This window comes from Salvelinus sp. IW2-2015, linkage group LG20 (genome assembly GCF_002910315.2).
Source record: "Salvelinus sp. IW2-2015 linkage group LG20, ASM291031v2, whole genome shotgun sequence".
Lineage (NCBI taxonomy): Eukaryota > Metazoa > Chordata > Actinopteri > Salmoniformes > Salmonidae > Salvelinus > Salvelinus sp. IW2-2015.
This window is the reverse complement of record NC_036860.1, coordinates 1,120,325-1,139,329: the sequence shown is the minus strand read 5'-3', so window position 1 is coordinate 1,139,329 and position 19,005 is coordinate 1,120,325. Positions and strand designations below refer to the sequence as shown.

Here is a 19,005-nt window from a genome sequence, read left to right as displayed (position 1 = left end):
TCAAAACATCCCGCGTGCCAGAGTCAGGGAACAATCGATTCTCCATATTCGCGCTAGTATGCAAAGTGGGCGGTTCTTGAAGGGCGTTCTCGCCCTATGATTGGTCAAAGACTGCTCCCTGACTGTTCTGTTTCCGCTTTCATTTCGTACGCACGCCCAGTTACTACTCTCACTGAATAATGATAATAATGGTCAAGATGGCTACTTCAGATGCCTACTTGCGGTAGCTACCGAACAATTTAATGGAAACAACTAAAACTACTCTTCCTCGTGATTTAAAGACCCCGGAGCTAACCTGGGAAGTTCAGAAGATAAAACTGTGTGGTTTAAGGCATTTTATTACCTGACATAGTTTACCATCTAGCTAGCTAACGTTAGTTGTCGAACATTCCCAATTTTAGATAGCAAGCTACAGTAACGTTAGTTCAGTGAAGTCTCGTCCTCCCTTGTGTGTTCGTACCGAGGGGCTCTGTGACGGTCAGCATCAAATGGCCGAACCGAGAAAAGTACCGTTTGTCACAATCTCTTCCTTTAACAACAATGCACCGCCTTCGGATTCAAAGAAACGCCGCCGGGAAGATGAGGCCGAAATCAGTTTGGGGGAAGATGGAGGGGGTGGAAGTGCAGCAACCAGGCCAGGAGGTGGTACTGGTGCTAGTCCATTCGGTATCGTGAAAGCCGGTGACGGGGATTCAGCGGAAACAAAACGTGTAACAGTGCGCTTGAACCTCTCCTTGCCRGAACCCAGCGAACGGGGATCTGCTGAATTCAACTACAGTGAACTTGTTCAATCTACTCAGGTAAAGACGTGAAATCAGTCAAGGCTACAAGTGATAACAGCAGGCTGGGCCGGTGAACGCGTAGGCAGCTTGAAGTGTAAGCTCTCGAGGCTATGGTGCTGTTGTCAACAAGAGCGATGTTGGCCAACGGTAGCTACAGTATTCTTAGATATGATGTAAGCATGCCAACTTAATGTAGGCTATAATATTCATCTAATTTTGATATGAATGTTTATGTTACCGTTATATAAATCATATAATATGGTAATGACACATCTAGTTCCCATCCTGCTGGAGGTACAACTTTTAAGATGACATTTTAAGCTACTAAGAATCCACTGTTGAACCCATTTTACCTACTCTTATTTCCTGACATGCCTGATTGTCTCTTGAAGGTGAAGAAGCCTTCTGCTCCAGGACCTCCTAAAGACCTGATGCCAGCCCTGGACCCCAACGACCCCTTTGCAGACAACGAGAAGGAGAGAAGAGAAGTAGAGGCGCTCGCCAAGAAATTTGAGAGCAAATATGTAGGTCCCTTTACTTTGTGGGGGAAACAAATAGGTCTACACATAGATTGAATTAGTTTAATTTGCGTTGTATATTTTCACCTAGTCAACTGTAGTTGTTTGTTTCCTCTAGTCACAGGCCAATACAGGGAAAAAGAAGCGTAAGGACAGGGTGCAGGATCTCATCGACATTGGTTTTGGCTACGATGAGACTGACCCATTCATTGATAACTCTGAGGCTGTAAGTACCCTCTGTCTGCTCATATACTGCAGAATCCTTCCTTTGTGAACAGACTTAAGACTCATGTAAACAAGCATCAACATATGCTTTAACATATTTGCACTTTACCCCTAGCCTCTGTATCATAGATCCTTTTTCATTAACACATTGCGTTCCTCTCTCCCATACTTACTTATTAGTTTCTCTGCTGTTTGTAACCCGTTATGCCATGGCATTGTTGAATAGTATTTCCTGATTGGCTTGAAGCGCATTCTAGAGCGTGCATTATTTCCCTATAATGCACGGCATATCAGCACGGTAGAATTCAATAGCTACAGTTCATTCTTACATGTTCTATGTTTGAGCTGCATTTGAAAGCAAAAGTTGAGTTGAGAACAGRATTGGCATTGTTGAATTTGATTTTTATAATAGCAAGCTGTTTGTTTGGTTACCAAGGCAACTACTGTAGCTACTATATCAAGTAAACTTGCTAGCTACTTCAGTGGATGCTGAACAAATTTCTAATTGTAAATTTGTTCAATTATAGCCATGGTATAAAAGGGAAAATCAACTCAGAAAATAATGCAACTCCATGGAAGGTTAGTTCATCTCCACTAGCGTGTAGTCGAACACACCTTCCATGTTGTTTATTATTTTCCAGAGAATACATAGCCCCTTGTTGATTATCCCTTAGCTACTTTCTTCCCCTCAGTATGATGAGCTGGTGCCAGCCTCCCTCAACACTAAGCTGGGAGGGTTCTACATCAACACTGGCACCCTGCAGTTCAGAGCAGCTTCCGAGTCAGAGGGAGAGGACTTCAAGGTGGGTTACACACACACACCATTTCAATATATGAACAAATGTTATTCAGTGTTAAACTCTATTTCTATATCATGTGACAAGCTCAGTTTTTGTTCCTCCTGTCTGTAGAAGTTGAAAGATGGTGAGGAGCGTGTGATAAAGAAGCGAATGAAAAAGCAAGATGGCAGTAACATGGATGAGAAAAAGCCCAGGAAGATCAGGATGCCAAAGCAYGGGTGAGCAATGTTCTACATCTGTTGTGCCACTTCMGAAGTTAACTGATGTATAAGCTCATATGATGTATGAACTTATTGCCTGACTTTGACTTGAGRKGTGTGCTTCYTAGTTATGCTATATGTCTATGGCTTGTAACAAGCTCCATGTAGCAACMCAACGGTCCTATGTTATCTTTCAGAGCYTCTGGCCTGAATGTCCACCGGCCAGAGAAGAAGAAYKGGAAGAAGTTGATGAAGGACTCTCTGAATCTGGCRGCCATGCTCCGCCGCTTCACGCGGGAGAAGGAGGAGAACCGCAAGAAGAACCCSGGRCTGCCCCGTGGCCAGKACAATGCCAACAGTGCCCTGCTCAACGCACACCCTAAACCCAGCGACATCAGCATGGCCGARCTGGCCAACGACCCTGCCATGATGTCACTGRTGGGCTCAGCCAATAACAACGACATGCTGCAGGACATGATGGGCGACCTYGACTTTGGGRTGCTGGACTCTCCTCAGCCCTCCAGCCCTGCGCAGGGGGAGAACGGTGCTCCGGGTAGGGTCCAGGGTAGGGTCCAGGGGGCACAAGGAGGTCTCCTGCCCCCTCCTCCTCTGCCTAATGGACTGTCTGCCCCTCTCAGTAAGCGCATTGAGGACCTCAGAGTGGTAAGTGACTGACATCTTCAATCAAATCCAGTTGCAGATATATTTCATATTTAGAGATATTTTAGGTCTTCAGTCAGTTTCTTTATTTGATTTGTAGGGTCTAAAGGCCCTCGCTGCTCGTTGAAAACGTTCAAGCACATTACATGGAATGCATAGATTTTTTTTTCTTTAAAAACGAAAAGTGATTGTCACCATTCTGATATTTCCTTCCATAAAGAGACCGGAGTAACACATGCATTCTCTCAGGGGCACAAGTAGGAGTGAGAAGTAGAGTTTGCTGTGGGAACAAGAGAGCAGTGATGTTCTTTGAGGGAGATGATGAGGGGAAAAGAAGTGCCAACTCTCTCTGACAGAACGGTGAGGGTAAAGGGAAGGGGCAAGAGGGGAATATCAGGAAGAGGAGTGGAGGCAGGGAGGAGAGGAGGCCGCGAGCGAGCGAGAGGTACTGTAATGAAGGAAGTAAAAAAAATWAAAAATAAAAAGGCTTAGACGACAAGGTGAGGCTTAGAGGAGTGAAAGGGCAGGCGATTGATTGATTTGCATTACATTTCAGTGTCCATTTGAGCATACTATATTTTGTTTTAGAGAATCCCTGAAGTTGAATTATTCTCCAACAAACAGGCTTCTCATCAGTTTGATCAAGAGGGCAGGAAAAAGTTCTTCACGCTGGACATGAACAACATCCTACTGGAGTGAGTCTCTGCTCTGAGCTCTTTACAACAGTACAAACCCTCTTTCCTCCCCTGACCATCTCTCTGTATGTGTTAGTCAGTGTTTATCTCAATGTCTAACCCTCTTCCTCTGTGTGTTGGTCAGTATTGAGTTGCAGGTCCAGGAGCAGCCGGCAGCAGTGCGCTCTTCAGTCTACTCCCATCTCGAGGCCTTTGTGCCCTGCAACAAGGAGGCTCTGCTCAAACGCCTAAAGAAACTCAGCCTCAATATCCAGGTATGTGTGTATGCACTAAAATGTTTGACATTTTATGTGTATGTTTGTGTGTGCACATAATATGCCTGTTCTTCTATCTAATTGTAGATTGTTTGTTAACGGAGTGTGTGGCGTGAGTGTCATCTGGTGTGCGTGATTGTAACCTTTTCCATCTTTTGTCAGGATGACCGTCTGCGTGCTCCGCTACTGAAGCTGAAGTTAGCTGTGTGCAGCGTGATGCCAGAGCAGATCGCCAGATACAACATGGACTGCATCGCCAAAGTGGCCAAGTAAGGCCTTCTCTGGCTCCTTCTCCTGCATTCTGTTCACCTCTTATTTCCTCTCATACCTCCTCTTTTTTCCCTTGTTGTCTATTTTTCCACTCCTCGTCAATATTCTCGCTGGGTTGTGTATTTACAGGCAGCAGTCAGAAGAGGGGGAAAAGAACGGGTCAGAAGAGGACGATGAGGAGAAGCCTGGGAAGAGAGTGATGGGACCTCGCAAGAAGTTTGTCTGGGATGAGAAGCTCAGGTGAGCTCTCATTTGTGAATTTAACGTCATACAATTATGTTATAGGTGTTTTGGTTTAGTGTAGTGATGGGACGTTCGACTCCTTTTACTGACTCTGATCTTTTCGGCTCGTTCAGTCAAATGAATGAATCTTTSGACTCATTTTGTTCATTTGAGTCAATAACGCCCAAAGCATGCAGGACCCCGGCGAACGATAACTAAAACTAGAAATAGTCATAATTCTACAAGCCTCTCGTTCATAGGTCGTTCACCATAATGGGCTTATTGGAGATGTCGTTTGTGACAGACTTGTATAATGGTGCTTTAAACAATGTATATTTGTTGATTGCTAGGTATACAAATACGATTTATTTCTTGGTACATTTTAAACAAAGTCTAGTTGTGACCGCACCCGGGCTAGATTTAAAAAAAAAATAAAAATCACCTTTTATTTAACCGGGTAGGCCAGTTGAGAACAAGTTCTCATTTACAACTGCGACCTGGCAAAGATAAATCAAAGCAATGCGACACAAACAACAACACAGAGTTATACATTGAATAAACAAACATGCAGTCAATAATACAATAGAAAAAGTCTATATACAGTGTGTGCAAATGAGGTAGGATAAGGGAGGTAAGGCAATAAATAGGCCATAGTGGCGAAATAATTACAATACAGCAATTAAACACTGGAGTGATAGATGTGCAGAAGATGAGTGTGCAAGTAGAGATACTGGGGTGCAAAGGAGCAAAATAGATAAAATAAATAACAGTATGGGGGATGAGGTAGTTGGATGGGCTAATTACAGATGGGCTATGTACAGGTGCAGTGATCTGTGAGCTGCTCTGACAGCTGGTGCTTAAAGCTAGTGAGGGAGATATGAGTCTCCAGCTTCAGTGATTTTTTTTGCAGTTCGTTCCAGTCATTGGCAGCAGAGAACTGGAAGGATAGGTGGCCAAAGTAGGAATTGGCTTAGGGGGTGACCAGCGAAATATACCTGCTGGAGCGCGTGCTGCTATGGTGACCAGTGAGCTGAGATAAGACGGGGCTTTACCTAGCAAAGACTTATAGATAACCTGGAGCCAGTGGGTTTGGCGACAAATATGTAACGAGGGCCAGCCAACGAGAGCATACAGGTTGCAGTGGTGGGTAGTATATGGGGCTTTGGTGGCAACTTATGGCACTGTGATAGACTGCATCCAATTTGCTGAGTAGAGTATTGGAGGCTATTTTGTAAATGCAAACGCATTGTGAACGACTCTTGGCGGAATGCATTGCTTGATTGGCGTGAGGGGGATAAGCACAATATCGTTCGCAGTTCACGACGATTTGAGTTTGTTGAGCAGAAGCCACGTATCTTTTGGTTCTACAAAGCTGTGTCCATCATAGCATTCATTCTTGCACCATGCAATAATTTATGTCTTTTTTCTTTTCTATGCTGCCTGCAGCATGATCTATTTTACCTGCGCTCATATGACGAACAGTTGTTGGTCGGAGCACATCTCCGGAGTGACAGAGGGAGTGCGTGTTAATCCTGCTGTAGAATTAAATGCAGCCAGTAAGTCAAATGAACGACTAAAATGAACGAGTCACTCAGAAAAGCGAATCATGACTCTCGAGTCAGTAAGAAGAGTTGTCCAAAAAGAACTAATCATTCTCCAACAGTGGAGCTGAAATTGTAATGCATAGTTGGTGGAATGTGTGTTTGTCTGTAGGATGTTGCTCTGTAACCTGGTGAGGGTGAAGCTGGGCTGCTATGAGCTGGAGGGCCAGAGCTCCCAGTCTCCAGAGGACTATCTCAAGGCCTTCATGGAGACTGAGGTGAAACCACTGTGGCCCAAGGGCTGGATGCAGGGCAGGTCAGTGTGTGCGTTTGCATAAAAGTATACAATTTGACCATTTAACCTAGTTTGCATTTCACCACACCACATGGGGTGGCAGGTAGCCTAGTGGTTAGAGCTTTGGGCCAGTAACCAAAAGGTTGCTGGATCAAATCCATGAGCTGACAAGGTAAAAATCTGTCATTCTTCCCCTGAACAAGACAGTTAACCCACTGTTCCCTGGTAGGCCGTCATTGTAAATAAGAATTTGACTGACTTGCCTAGTTAAATAAAGGTTGAAAAAATCTCCACGTTCCTCTCCTCCTCAGGATGCTATTCAAAGAGAGTCTCATGGTTCATTGTCACCTCACTGGCAATCCGTGAGTCATTACTTTGATATACTCTGCTTATTTTAAAAATCACTATATTTAAGTGAAGGTTAACACTGGTGTTCTTAATTATGCACAATTTTTCCTTTTGATTTCACTGTTATCCAGAGCCAAGAAAAAGATGGTTCCTACTCCCAAGTCTAAACCGAAGGTTAGTGTTTTGCAGTCTGATGCACTGTTTGCATGCTTGTCATTTCGATACCATTGTTGTTTGAATAGTTTTAGATCACACTAATTGTTTGCTCTTTCTATCTCCTATGTTGTTTGGTGATCCAGGAGGGTAGTTGGGTCCAGAGATCCACCCCCTCAGTTGGTGCGACCCCCTCCCCTGCWGCCCCAGTGGCCTGCCGGCCCTCCCAGTCCCCCYCTGAGACCATCTGTCTGCTGGACTCCCTGGATGAAGAGCTGACCGCCCCCGCCRTGGACTCCATCTCCCAGGCCCTGGCCCTCCTCAGCAARGCAGCCAAGGGCCTGGTCCAAGGGGACAGTCCCCCCTCCCCTGATAGGCCCAAGACTMCCCRGTCCTCCCTCCARGCCTCACCTCTCCTCCAGAAGCACAAGAAGAGCACCATCAACACACCCAGCTCCAACACACCTCTRTACGTCTCTACCTCCTCCRCCRCCTCTCTCTCTCGGCCTCCCACCGTCTCCCCTTCTCRGTCCTCAGCGAGGAGCGAGGGGTTGGGGTCGATGAAGGGTGGAGGTGCRCTGGCTCAGGCTCACAGACAATCAGTGCWGAGCASTCAGAGGCTTGCTGGGACGGSACTGAGTAAAGCKAACGCTCCCGGCTCTCACTCCCAGCCTAAGCCYCGGCCGCCCCCCAATCAGAAGGGCTTTGGCAGCAATAATACTAAAGCCAACAYCGGTGACACCCCRCTCRCCTCCCCTTCTCCCTCCTTCTCCCACTCTCTCTCAGGAGCCCAAGCTCAGCAGCAGTCCAACTTCATCACCCCCATGCAGGCCACTCTCACCAAGTCCTCCCACAGCAGCACCTCACCCATCATCAAACTCACCCCTCGCCTCCCCAWCCCCTTAACGCKCACCACCTTCTCCTCACCCTCCKCCAATCCCAGGCCTCAGGCAGCTTCCAGTATGCACCAGTACTCCTCCAAAAGCCCAGCAGGGTTCCGCCCACCTTTCTCATGTGCTCCGGGAGGGCCAGCCAAACTGGTCCAGGGCAGCTACACCCCTCCAGGAGGGCAGAAGACCCCCTCTCAGATCATCAGCAGCAGCGCCAACACCAGCCTTACCAACACCTCATCCATCAGCAAGCATTCGGGATCCAGTCCCTCCCCTACCACAGCCTCGGCCAATCAGCGACAAAGGCCGGCAGGTGGAACCATTCAGGGGGCTAAGCCTATTAAATCTGTATCCACACAGTCTGTCTCTTCTCAGTTGCCACAGGTAAGTGAGAAATAAGAGATGGTAGCTGGGTGGGACAAGGTCATGGTGCAGCATATGTTCAAAATTAGTTTGTCTACTGTGGTTTGTGTTGTCTGTGTATTTATGTATTTTATCTCTGTATATTTTGTCTGTTGGTCTGGGTCTATATTTCTAATTAAAAATTGGGTGGTTCGAGCCCTGAATGCTGAAAGCCGTGGTGTATCAGACCGTATACCACGAGAATGACAAAACATGTATTTTTACTGCTCTAATTACGTTGGTAACCAGTTTTATAATAGCAATAAAGGCACCTCAGGGGGTTATGGTATATTGCCAATATACCACGGCTAAGGGCTGTATCCAGGCACTCCACAGTGTGTTGTGCTTAAGAACAGCCTTTAGCTGTGGATTATTGGCCATATACCACACCCCCTCGGGCCTTATTGCTTAATTATATGCCTTTGTTCTCCAGGTGTCCTCAGCCAGCAGCAGTCTTCTTGGCTCTGCTCCGTCTCTCCCACTGGGCTTTGGGATGTTGGGGGGGCTGGTTCCTGTGTCCCTGCCCTTTCAGTTTCCTTCACTCTTAAACCTGCCCCCATTAGGGGGCACAGCTGGCTCCAGCACCGGGGCCAGCGGCTCCTCAGCCAGCAACAGCTCAGCATTCTCCCTGACCCAGAGTGAGTGACAGCCAGTCCACAGAAACATGAAAAAACTCAAATGTACAGTGATTTCGGGAAGTATTCAGACCCCTTCACTCTTTCCACATTTTGTTACATTACAGCCTTAATCTACACACAATACCCCATAATGAAAACAGGTTTTTAGAAATGTTTGCAAATGTATTAAAAATTAAAAACGAACTTCTTTACATAAGTATTCAGACCCTTTGCTATAAGACTGGAAATTGATCTCAGGTGCATCCTGTTTGCATTGATCWTCCTTGAGATGTTTCTGCAACTTGATTGGAGCCCACCTGTGGTAAATTCAATTGATTGGACATGATTTGGAAAGGCACCTACCTGTCTATATAAGGTCCCACAGTTGGCAGTGCATGTCCGAGCCAAAACCAAGCCATGAGGTCGAAGGAATTGTCCATAGATTGTTTTGAGGCACAGATCTGGGGAAGGCTACCAAAAAATGTCTGCAGCATTGAAGGTCCCCAAGAACACAGTGGCCTCCATCATTCTTAAATGTAAGAAGTTTGGAACCACCAAGACTCTTCCTAGAGCTGGCTGCCCGGCCAAATTGAGCAATCGGGGGAGAAGGGCCTTGGTCAGGGAGGTGACCAAGAATCCGATGGTCACTCTGACAGAGCTCCAGAGTTGCTTTGTGGAGATGGGAGAACCTTCCAGAAGGACAACCATTTCTGCAGCACTCCARCAATCAGGCTTCTATGGTAGAGTGCCCAGACGGAAGCCACTCTTCAGTAAAAGGCACAACAGCCCACTTGGAGTTTGCCAAAAGGCACCTAAAGAACTCTTTGGCCTGAATGTCAAGTGTCACATCTGGAGAACCAGGCACCACTCATCACCTGGCCAATACTATCCCTATGGGGAATCATGGTCGTGGCAGCATCTTGCTGTGGGGATGTTTTTCAGCGGCAGGGACTGGGAGACTAGTCAGGATCAAGGGAAAGATGAACGGTGCAAAGTACAGAGAGATCCTTAATGAAAACCTACTCCAGAGCGCTCAGGACCTGTGACTGTAGCGTCATACCCAAGAAGACTCGAAGCTGTAATCGCTAGCAAAGGATCTTCAACAAAATATTGAGTAACGGGTCTGAATACTTATTTAAATGTGAAGTTTCAGGTTTTTTTAGCAAATATTTCTAAAAACCAGTTTTTGCTTTATCATAAGTTATTGTGTGTAGATTGATGGGAGGGGGTGATTTAATCAATTTTAGAATAAGGCTGTAACGTAGCAAAAGTTGAATGTAGAACAGCTGATCGAGATGGGGTTGCTTTAGTCTAGTCTGTGTGTATGTTGATGTCTGGGTATGTGTATAGTTTGTTTTTGTGTATTTTATGTTGTTGGACCATTGTGTTAAATCCCCATGCTGTGTCTGGAAGCCTGCAATGTTTTTCTCCCTTGTCTGACATTCTCCCATATTGTTTCTTTGATTTATTCCTCATTTATCCCCTTATCCCTCTGTGCCTCTTCTTTAAAATGTTATTCTTCCATTGATCTCCTGTGCTCTTACATCCATTTACTATTTGACCTGGCTCATCTCTTTTCCTTTCAACCTGTTTCTTCTGTCTTGCTTCCCATTCTTGTTTCGTCTACACTGCCTTTCCTATCTCACCATGCCCTTGACCTACACTCTCCTGTGTGTCTCCTCCTCCCTCCCATGTCCTCCTGTCTCTCCTCAGATCTGTTAAAGAGTCTCCAGTCAGGGTCTCAGGTTGCTCTGCCTCCTCACTTACAGCTCGCTTTCTCAGGTAAAATCTGCCCTTCCCTGTGACCCCGCTCTCTCCTCTCAGCCCGCTGTCACTTCAAGTCTTTTTTTTCTCTTCTTGGGGAGATCTTCCCTGTCTGTCCCTCCGTAGTCTCTGTGCATGCATGTCGCTTTCGTCATGTCAGTGGTTGTCATTTGTGTTATGTTTAAATATTTGTTTTTGTTTCCTATCAATATTTCAAGAACTCTACTCTTCCTGTCCAGATGTCAATCAAACCCAAGGAGGGGATGTGAAGAGGAAGTCTCTTTGACCACGCCTGTTTGGAACACTGAGGACATCCACTATGATATGACAGCTATCAGGACAAATCAGGAACTAGGACGACTTTGAATGAATGACTAACAGAAACTGCCCAAACACAGGATGGGGATGAAATGGGGAATTGGACCCTCTCGATAATCTTCCGGCTGTTACTTATTTTTTAAACAGCAATTTGATAATTGTTTAAATATTGTAAAATGGAAGGCTTAATGACAAGTTTGTTTTTGTCAATGTTTACAGAACAGACCTTTATCACTGTGGTCAGGGAGGGAGAATCAATGAGAGGTCTACTTGTTGGTGTGTGTGTGTGCACTATTCTTTAGCGTCAGTGTGCAACACTCCCTCTCTGATACCTGGGTTAGTGTGTCTATTTGGTGCTTCTTTTTCAATGTAATTATCTAGACCTGTAAGAAATGATACTAAATGCGAACGTTGTTGAATTTGTTTAGGGATCGGAGCTGTATTTTTTTGCTGTACATAACTCCACCAAATTCAATAAAACAAGCCATGATCTATGCAGGATTATAACAAAATGGTATATTGGTGACTTTATGGTCATCAGCATGGGTAATTCTGTTCCCTCATGTCTTGTGCCTTCACGAAGTGCTACACTCCATACCTTATAAAAATAGAAAACAAGCCAATAACATCCACATAGTGAAAAGTTAGTCTATCAGCTCTTAAAATCCACAAATGGTCAGCATTGCAAAGAAACACTTTACCATGCTACCTGGAGTCTGATTAATCAAATGTTTATTTGTCGGGTAACAATCTAACTGGAGACACTACCTGACGGTTGCTTATCCAAAGCAGCCCAAATGGTCAAACACAAGGCTGCACAACTTTCTGTGCCTCCACCAGACTGAGGATGAAACAGCAGAGGTTCTTTAGGGTTTTGGGTCCAGACAAAGCCAACACACCCAAGGCACAACACACTGTTCAAAGGGCGGTGCTTATTTCAACTTTGATTTAGCTGACATCAAATGCCATATCTCAAACTCAGAAAATTACTCAACTTAATCAAGGAGCTACAATCCTGACAGTATAACCCTTAAATAATCAAGCAGGACCAGTAATGTACTCCAATACAATCCCAAAAGCCTTAACTCCACATCAAAATGCTATTGCCCCATACAGCACACAAGCTGACATTCATTTAAACCCAAAAAGAAAACAGGAAAAACAAGATTAAACATTAAAATAGGTGATCGCTTCTACAGCTGTAAAGAGTCTGGCAGTATGCAGAAGGTTTGATGGCTGTCCCAATCCCTGTTGGTTTCTTTCTAAAGGTCCTCTAGAGTCTATTTGACCAGAGGCCTGGTTTTGTCATCATCGCCACACTGGTGGGCTTTATACTTTTTCACCTCTGCCATGTATTTTGTCCAGGCATCCCCCTTGCCCTCCACCTGGAAAACAGAATAAATAATTAGACAATGGTTTAGAAAAGTGGTATTTCATGAAGACGTCATGACAAAACTATCAGGCAAAAAATATTTCTTGAACCTCAGGGTCCACTTTCTGTATCTTCGCAACCATGCCAGTCTTGAGGGCCAATTTAGAGCCACCTCTGCGCTTCCCCACCTGGGTTAGGGGATAGAAGACTGAAACCGTTATACGAGCCCTTGCGGGTGGACTGCCAATGATGGAGACTACACAAGATGAGAGAACAAAGAAAAAGCCTATGTTATCACCGGAAACATTCCTGAAGTCGAGTAGCTAATGAATGCTTTCCAATGTCTAGACTTGATGTGGATCTCAGGTTACTTGTTGGTGACATTGCAGTGCACCTCTTCACGTGTGAATGTATCCCTCTATGGTGATGTAACTATACACTAACGAGCTGTGTGTGGTGGATATTTTTTGTGTGTAATTTGTTAATTGAGACATTGCCATTGGCTACAATCTCTAGCTAACAGCCAAACCCCTTACAAAGCTGGTCACACTTGGAGTCTTCTTTTCCTGTGTCGATTGTCCTTCGTCAGCAGTACTTTTATCACCGCATCCTTGGTCCATTTCTTTTTTCATTTTTTCTTCCTCCATTTTTTTCTTGAACATCTCCATAAAGCTTCCATCATTAGCAAATGAATTGGCCGCCGCTGCTTTGCTGACTCCCGGTGCAGGACTGGCTGGCGACCCCGGGCTGTTACTGCTCGAATCGCTGCTGTTTTGATGTCTTCTGTTGTATRCKCGCTTCGGATCCATGTCAGCTTTTTTTTTGACGTAGAAGGGCTCAGTTCCTTTAGGCCTTTCTGCAACTAGTGGTGTGCTCTCTGGCCGTTTTGTGTCAATAACGCAAACTAAAGCCGGCTAGCTAATTGACAAAAAAAATGCTATCGGTGACAAGACTCCACCCGAACCCCAAACTAAGCAACAAACTTCGAGGCAAAGTAGCTAGCATACGAAGCCGTCTAATTAAACACGTGGAAATCCATAAATTAATCGGAGCGACACTTGTCCGTCTCCCAGCGAGCTAGCACAGGTCCTCACGGCGAAAAAAAACGCAGGCTTGTTGTTGGTGGCTAGCTAACGTTAGCGTTGTATCTAGCTAGTTATTCGAAAAATGTAAACCAGCTAGTGACCAAACAATTGTGTCATGAGTAGCTAAACTATTGCAAAACACAAATTAACCACATTAGATATATATAATAATATATTTTTTCAAACGACTCTCAAAGTGAAGTATATTACTGATATATTGGCTACATTTGTCCAGATGTGGTTTTCTTTCACTTGTTATCGGCCATGTTGAATTTCGGCTTATCATTTACGTCAGCACGTCAATATTCTATGGTATTATGGCAGTCCGCAAACATTCGTTAGAGGTGCATGCCGCCACCTACTGTGTGGGCGGTGTCAGTTTACTGTTCTGGAGTGTGAATTTATTACACTTCGTGAAATAAAAAGGGGAGGGAAAAGGGAAGAAAAATTGCCCTACGAACTAACCCTTCACACATTAAAACCTCACTACTATTCCACTACTTGACCCTATCTTTTTATTTAACCTTTATTTTATCAGGGAGTCATACTCAGGGCTCCCGAGTGGCGCAGCGGTCTAAGACATGGCATCTCAGTGCTTGAGGCATCATTACAGACACCCAGACATATCCATTACAGACATATCCAGGCTGTCTCACAACCGGCTGTGATTGGGAGTCCCTTAGGGCAGCACACAATTAGCCCAACTTTGTCCGGGTTTGGCTGGTGTAGGTTGTCATTGTAAATAAGAATTTGTTCTTAACTGACTTGCCTAGTTAAATAAAGGTTTGAATACTGGGACCAAGGTCTCTTTTACAGATGAGCAGCCTGGAATTACAGAAACTACAAACATCAAAATATTAACACAAAATACAAACTGAAAAAAAGGCACGGCCATAAAAAACAAACATCAGTAATAAGTTCCTCAGTCAGCTTTCTGAATTGCCCTAGAGCAGTGGTTCCCAAACTTTTTATAGTCCCATACCCCTTCAAACGATCAACCTCCAGCAGCGTACCCCCTCTAGCACCAGGGTCAGCGCACTCTCAAATGTTATTTTTGTTGTTGCGATCATTGTAAGCCTGCCACACTCACACTATACGATACATTTAGCCGGGTTGTTTTTTTCACTTCCCACGAGCCGGGTTGTGACAAAGAGCTCTTATAGGACCAGGGCACAAATAATAATATAATAATAATCAATAATTTTGCTCTTTATTTAACCATCTTACATATAAAAATGTATTTGTTAATTGAACATTTTGAAAATTGTGAATAACTCACCACAGGTTAATGAGAAGGGTGTGCTTGAAAGGATGCACATAACTCTGCAATGTTGGGTTGTATTGGAGAGAGTCTCCGTCTTAAATCATTTTCCACACACAGTCTGTGCCTGTATTTAGTTTTCATGCTAGTGAGGGCCGGGCGAGAATCCACTCTCACATAGGTACGTGGTTGCAAAGGGCATCAGTGTATTAACAGCGCGATTTGCCAAGGCAGGATACTCCGAGCGTAGCCCAATCCAGAAATCTGGCAGTGGCTTCTGATTTAATGCAGACAGAGAATAGCTCCAACTTCTTAATCATAGCCTCAATTTTGTCCCGCACATTGAATATAGTTGCGGAGAGTCCCTGTAATCCTAGATTCAGATCATTCAGGCGAGAAAAAACATCARCCAGATATMCCAGTCGTGTGAGAAACTCATCATCATGCAGGCAGTTAGACAAGTGAAAATTATGGTCAGTAAAGAAAACTTTAAGCTCGTCTTTCAATTTAAAAAAAACGTGTCAATAGTTTGCCCCTTGATAAACAGCGCACTTGTGTATGTTGTAAAAGTGTTACATGGTCGCTGCCCATATCATTACATAGTGCAGAAAATACACGAGAGTTCAGGGGCCTTGCTTTAACAAAGTTAACCGTTTTCACTGTAGTGTCCAAAACGTCTTTCAAGCTGTCAGGCATTCTCTTGGCAGCAAGAGCCTCTCGGTGGATGCTGCAGTGTACCCAAGTGGCGTCTGGAGCAACTGCTTGCACACGCGTTACCACTCCACTATGTCTCCCTGTCATGGCTTTTGCGCCATTAGTACCGATACCAACACATCTTGACCACCTAAGTCCATTTGATGTCACAAAGTTGTCCAGTACTTAAAAAAATATCCTCTGCTGTTGTCCTAGTTTCCAGAAGAGGATGTCTTCCTTAATTGAGCCCCCATAAACGTAACGGACATATACCAGGAGCTGTGCCGGCCACGTCTGTTGACTCATCCAGCTGTAACGCATAGAATTCATTGGCTTGTATGCGAAGCAGTAATTGTTTCAAAACATCTCCTGCCATGTCACTGATGCGCCGTGAAACAGTGTTGTTTGATGAAGGCATTGTCTGTATAGTTTTTTGGGCCTTTTCCCCCAGCATTGTCCCAGAATGAAGTACTCCACAATAGTATGGGGCTTGCCTGTCCTAGCCACTCGGTAGCTTACCATATAAGATGCTTTTAGCCCCTTCTTATTAATGGTATCTGTTGCTTTTATACATGTCTTACTACTCGAAAGTCATCTTAATTCTCCCTCAAAAAACTCCTGTTGCTTATTTTTCAAATTGGCATGTTTTGTTTCTAAATGTCTGCGCAAGAGTGAAGGTTTCATCGAGTTATGAGATAGTACTTTTGCACATAAAACACACTGTGGCTGAGGAAAGGCACTACTCCCAATATAAGTGAACCCCAGATCAATGTAGATCTCATCATATTTGCGCCTCTTCGATGGTCCAACGTCCCTGTCTGTTGTTCAGTGCTTTCCCGGGTAAGGGGGCAGTAGCTCTTCGGCTGCATCAGATTCACAACTGTCAGTGTCCATACTAGCTGGGCTAACAACAAATGTAGAATTACTGATGCTAGAATTCGATGTGCTCGTGGAAGCAGAACAACTTGTTTCGTTGACAGGTGCAGGTGTAGTACTGCTGGTAGTAGCAGTACTACCAGTAGAGCTGGTATGTGTCTCTATGGACTTTTTTTTAACCATTTATCAATTTTCGAGCAAATGGAATGAGCAGCAGCTACATTTAGCTACATACGGACCGTTAGTGGAATTCCCATGAGAGAGTAACGGTTAATGTGATTGGATGTTAATTATTTGACTAGGCTACCTGTACTTGACATTGTGTTGTTATTTCACTGAACACTAGATGGTTTAATTTTATTTTTGGCAGTGAGACGAGGATATTCAGGCAAGAAAAAAATCTCACCCAAATGTATAGCTCCGTTGGAAAATATAAATGGACTGTTTGAAAATGTGAACAAAAAATGTGCGAATACTTACCATAGAGAAACCAAAACATCCAATTTAAGAACATTTTGAAGATTTATTTGTGGAACAGTACAAGAAAACTAAAAGCTGATTTACCTAACTCAGTAGAAACCCAAACCCAAAATCAAATAGGCTTCCCCAAAATAATATGGTCGCTGTGGTAGAACATTTATTTTGATTGGCGATTTTGTGCATTCATCAAAATCACATCAGGTAGCCTGATTTCAGACGTGTCATGTAAACAAGATTATTTACAGGGAATTCGTTCTTCTTGCTCAGCATGTAGGCTAAACACTTAAATCAAACTATTATATTCATCTGACTTGACACCAGCCACACACACTACATGATAAAGGCAACAAAAAAACTGACGCTGCTAGAACTTTTCCTGGTTGCTAAAACTGTACTAGCTAACATAATTTCAGTTTGTGACAAAACAAGAATCATTGTACCATCTAAACCGCGGTTAAATATATTTTCAATAACCCAAAATATTGTATATTCAACTTGTTTGAAGCTGGTGAACAAAACTGAAAGTGAAAGAAAAAAACTAAACTGAAGAATGTATTTGATCTATTTCACCTTTATTTAACCAGGTAGGCCAGTTGAGAACAAGTTCTCATTTACAACGGCGACCTAGCCAAGATAAAGCAAAGCAGTGCGACAAAAACAACAACACAGAGTTACACATAAACAAACGTACAGTCAATAACACAAAATAAATAAAAATAGAAAAATCTATGTACAGTGTGTGCAAACGTAGAAGAGTAGGGAGGTAGGCTTTATAAATAAGCCCTAGAGGTGAAAATAATTACAATTTAGCATTAATACTGGAGTGATAGGTGTGCAGATGATGATGTGCAAGTAGAGATAGTGGGGTGCAAAAGAGCAAGAGGGTAAGTATGGGAAGCATAGAAACAGTGCACATATAACAGATCCACAACTTCTTAGACTTGCTTTCAATGAGAATGACAGATCTATAGCTCACATTTCTATGTGAATTTGGTTGAATCACCTAAAAAAATACATATTGAAGCTTTATTAGGGGGTGCTGCAGCACCCTCAACACCCCTACCTCCCGCGGCTATGAGGAAGTCTCAAGGTTGTGCTCGCCTGAGTTAGAATACGTCATAAACTGTAGACCATACTATTTGATAATGGCGCCAGAGGAGATGGCTGCCGTTTTACAGTCCCCTAACCAATTGTGCTATTGTGTATGTTTTTTTGCGTTATTTGTAACTTATTTTGTACATAATGTTTCTGCCACCGTCTCTTATGACCAAAAAGAGCTTGTAGATTTCAGGGCAGCGATAACTCACCCTGTACTGGAAGAATATTTTATCTTTAACGAGTCGCACGCAAAGGATTTTCTCTAGACACCCGACAAGGCCCTCATCCCCGTCATTCGCAGGAGAAAGAGACAGAGATATCGGGGACATAGGTCTGGGTGCCTTGTAAGGATCCGACGGCGAGTGGGTAATCTTCCTTCCAATCTTCCTTCCAACATATAATCATTGGATAATAAAATAGACGAACTACGACCACGTATATCCTACCAACGGAACATTAAAAACTGTACTATCTTGTGTTTCACCAAGTCGTGGCTGAACGACAACATGAATAACATAAAGCTGGAGGGTTTTACGCTTTTTCAGCAGGATAGAACAGCAGCTTCTGGTAAGACAAGGGATGGCGGTCTATGTATATTTGTAAACAACAGCTGGTGCACAAAATCTAAGGAAGTCTCAAGGTTTTGCTCACCTGAGGTAGAGTATCTCATGATAAGCTGTAGACCACACTATTTACCAAGATAGTTTTCATCTATATTCTTCATAGCTGTCTATTTACCACCACAAATCGATGCTGGCACTAACACTCAATGAGCTGTATACAGCCATAAGCAAATAGGAAAATGCTCATCCAGAAGTGGCGCTCCTAGTGGCCGGGGACATTAATGCAGGAAAACTGCAGGGAAAGTCAGTTTTACCTAATTTCTACCAGCATGTTAAATGTGCAACCAGAGGGGGAAAAAAACTATAGACCACCTTTACGCCACACACAGAGACACGTATAAAGCTCTCCCTCGCCCTACATTTGGCAAATCTGACCATCATTCTATCCTCCTGATTCCTGCTTACAAGCAAAAACTAAAGCAGGAAATACCAGTGACTCAGTCAATAAAAAAGTGGTCAGATAAAGCAGATGCTAAGCTACAGGACTGTTTTGCTAGCATTGACTGGAATATGTTCCAGGATTCTTCCGATGGCATTGAGGAGTACACCACAGTCACTGGATT

The 19,005-nt window shown here is 44.0% G+C and overlaps 2 protein-coding genes across 4 annotated transcripts; one reads left to right on the top strand and one right to left on the bottom strand.

The window, feature by feature from the left end:
• Positions 1 to 164: 164 nt before the first annotated feature.
• Positions 165 to 11,466, top strand: LOC111982132 (ubinuclein-2). Of its 3 annotated transcripts, none has more exons than XM_070433743.1 (17): positions 165 to 800; positions 1,175 to 1,306; positions 1,419 to 1,526; positions 2,218 to 2,328; positions 2,437 to 2,543; positions 2,723 to 3,188; positions 3,810 to 3,880; positions 4,005 to 4,134; positions 4,297 to 4,403; positions 4,534 to 4,644; positions 6,340 to 6,483; positions 6,774 to 6,824; positions 6,942 to 6,984; positions 7,110 to 8,237; positions 8,689 to 8,893; positions 10,586 to 10,654; positions 10,855 to 11,466. In XM_070433743.1, the coding sequence occupies exons 1-17, from the start codon at positions 489 to 491 to the stop codon at positions 10,920 to 10,922; spliced, it is 3,363 nt and encodes a 1,120-aa protein (XP_070289844.1). In that variant the 5' UTR covers positions 165 to 488; the 3' UTR covers positions 10,923 to 11,466. The 3 variants fall into 3 exon arrangements, with proteins under 3 accessions (XP_070289844.1, XP_070289845.1, XP_070289846.1); XM_070433745.1 differs by lacking the exon at positions 165 to 800 and adding an exon at positions 826 to 955; XM_070433744.1 differs by lacking the exon at positions 10,586 to 10,654.
• Positions 11,467 to 11,669: 203 nt separating this feature from the next.
• On the bottom strand, positions 11,670 to 13,695 carry LOC111982131 (telomerase RNA component interacting RNase). The gene is made up of 3 exons (XM_024013711.3): positions 12,863 to 13,695; positions 12,437 to 12,514; positions 11,670 to 12,339 (listed from the first exon to the last, which is right to left on the bottom strand). Exons 1-3 carry the CDS (start codon positions 13,133 to 13,135, stop codon positions 12,235 to 12,237), a joined length of 456 nt encoding a protein of 151 aa, XP_023869479.1. The 5' UTR covers positions 13,136 to 13,695; the 3' UTR covers positions 11,670 to 12,234.
• Between the last annotated feature and the right edge of the window lie 5,310 nt (positions 13,696 to 19,005).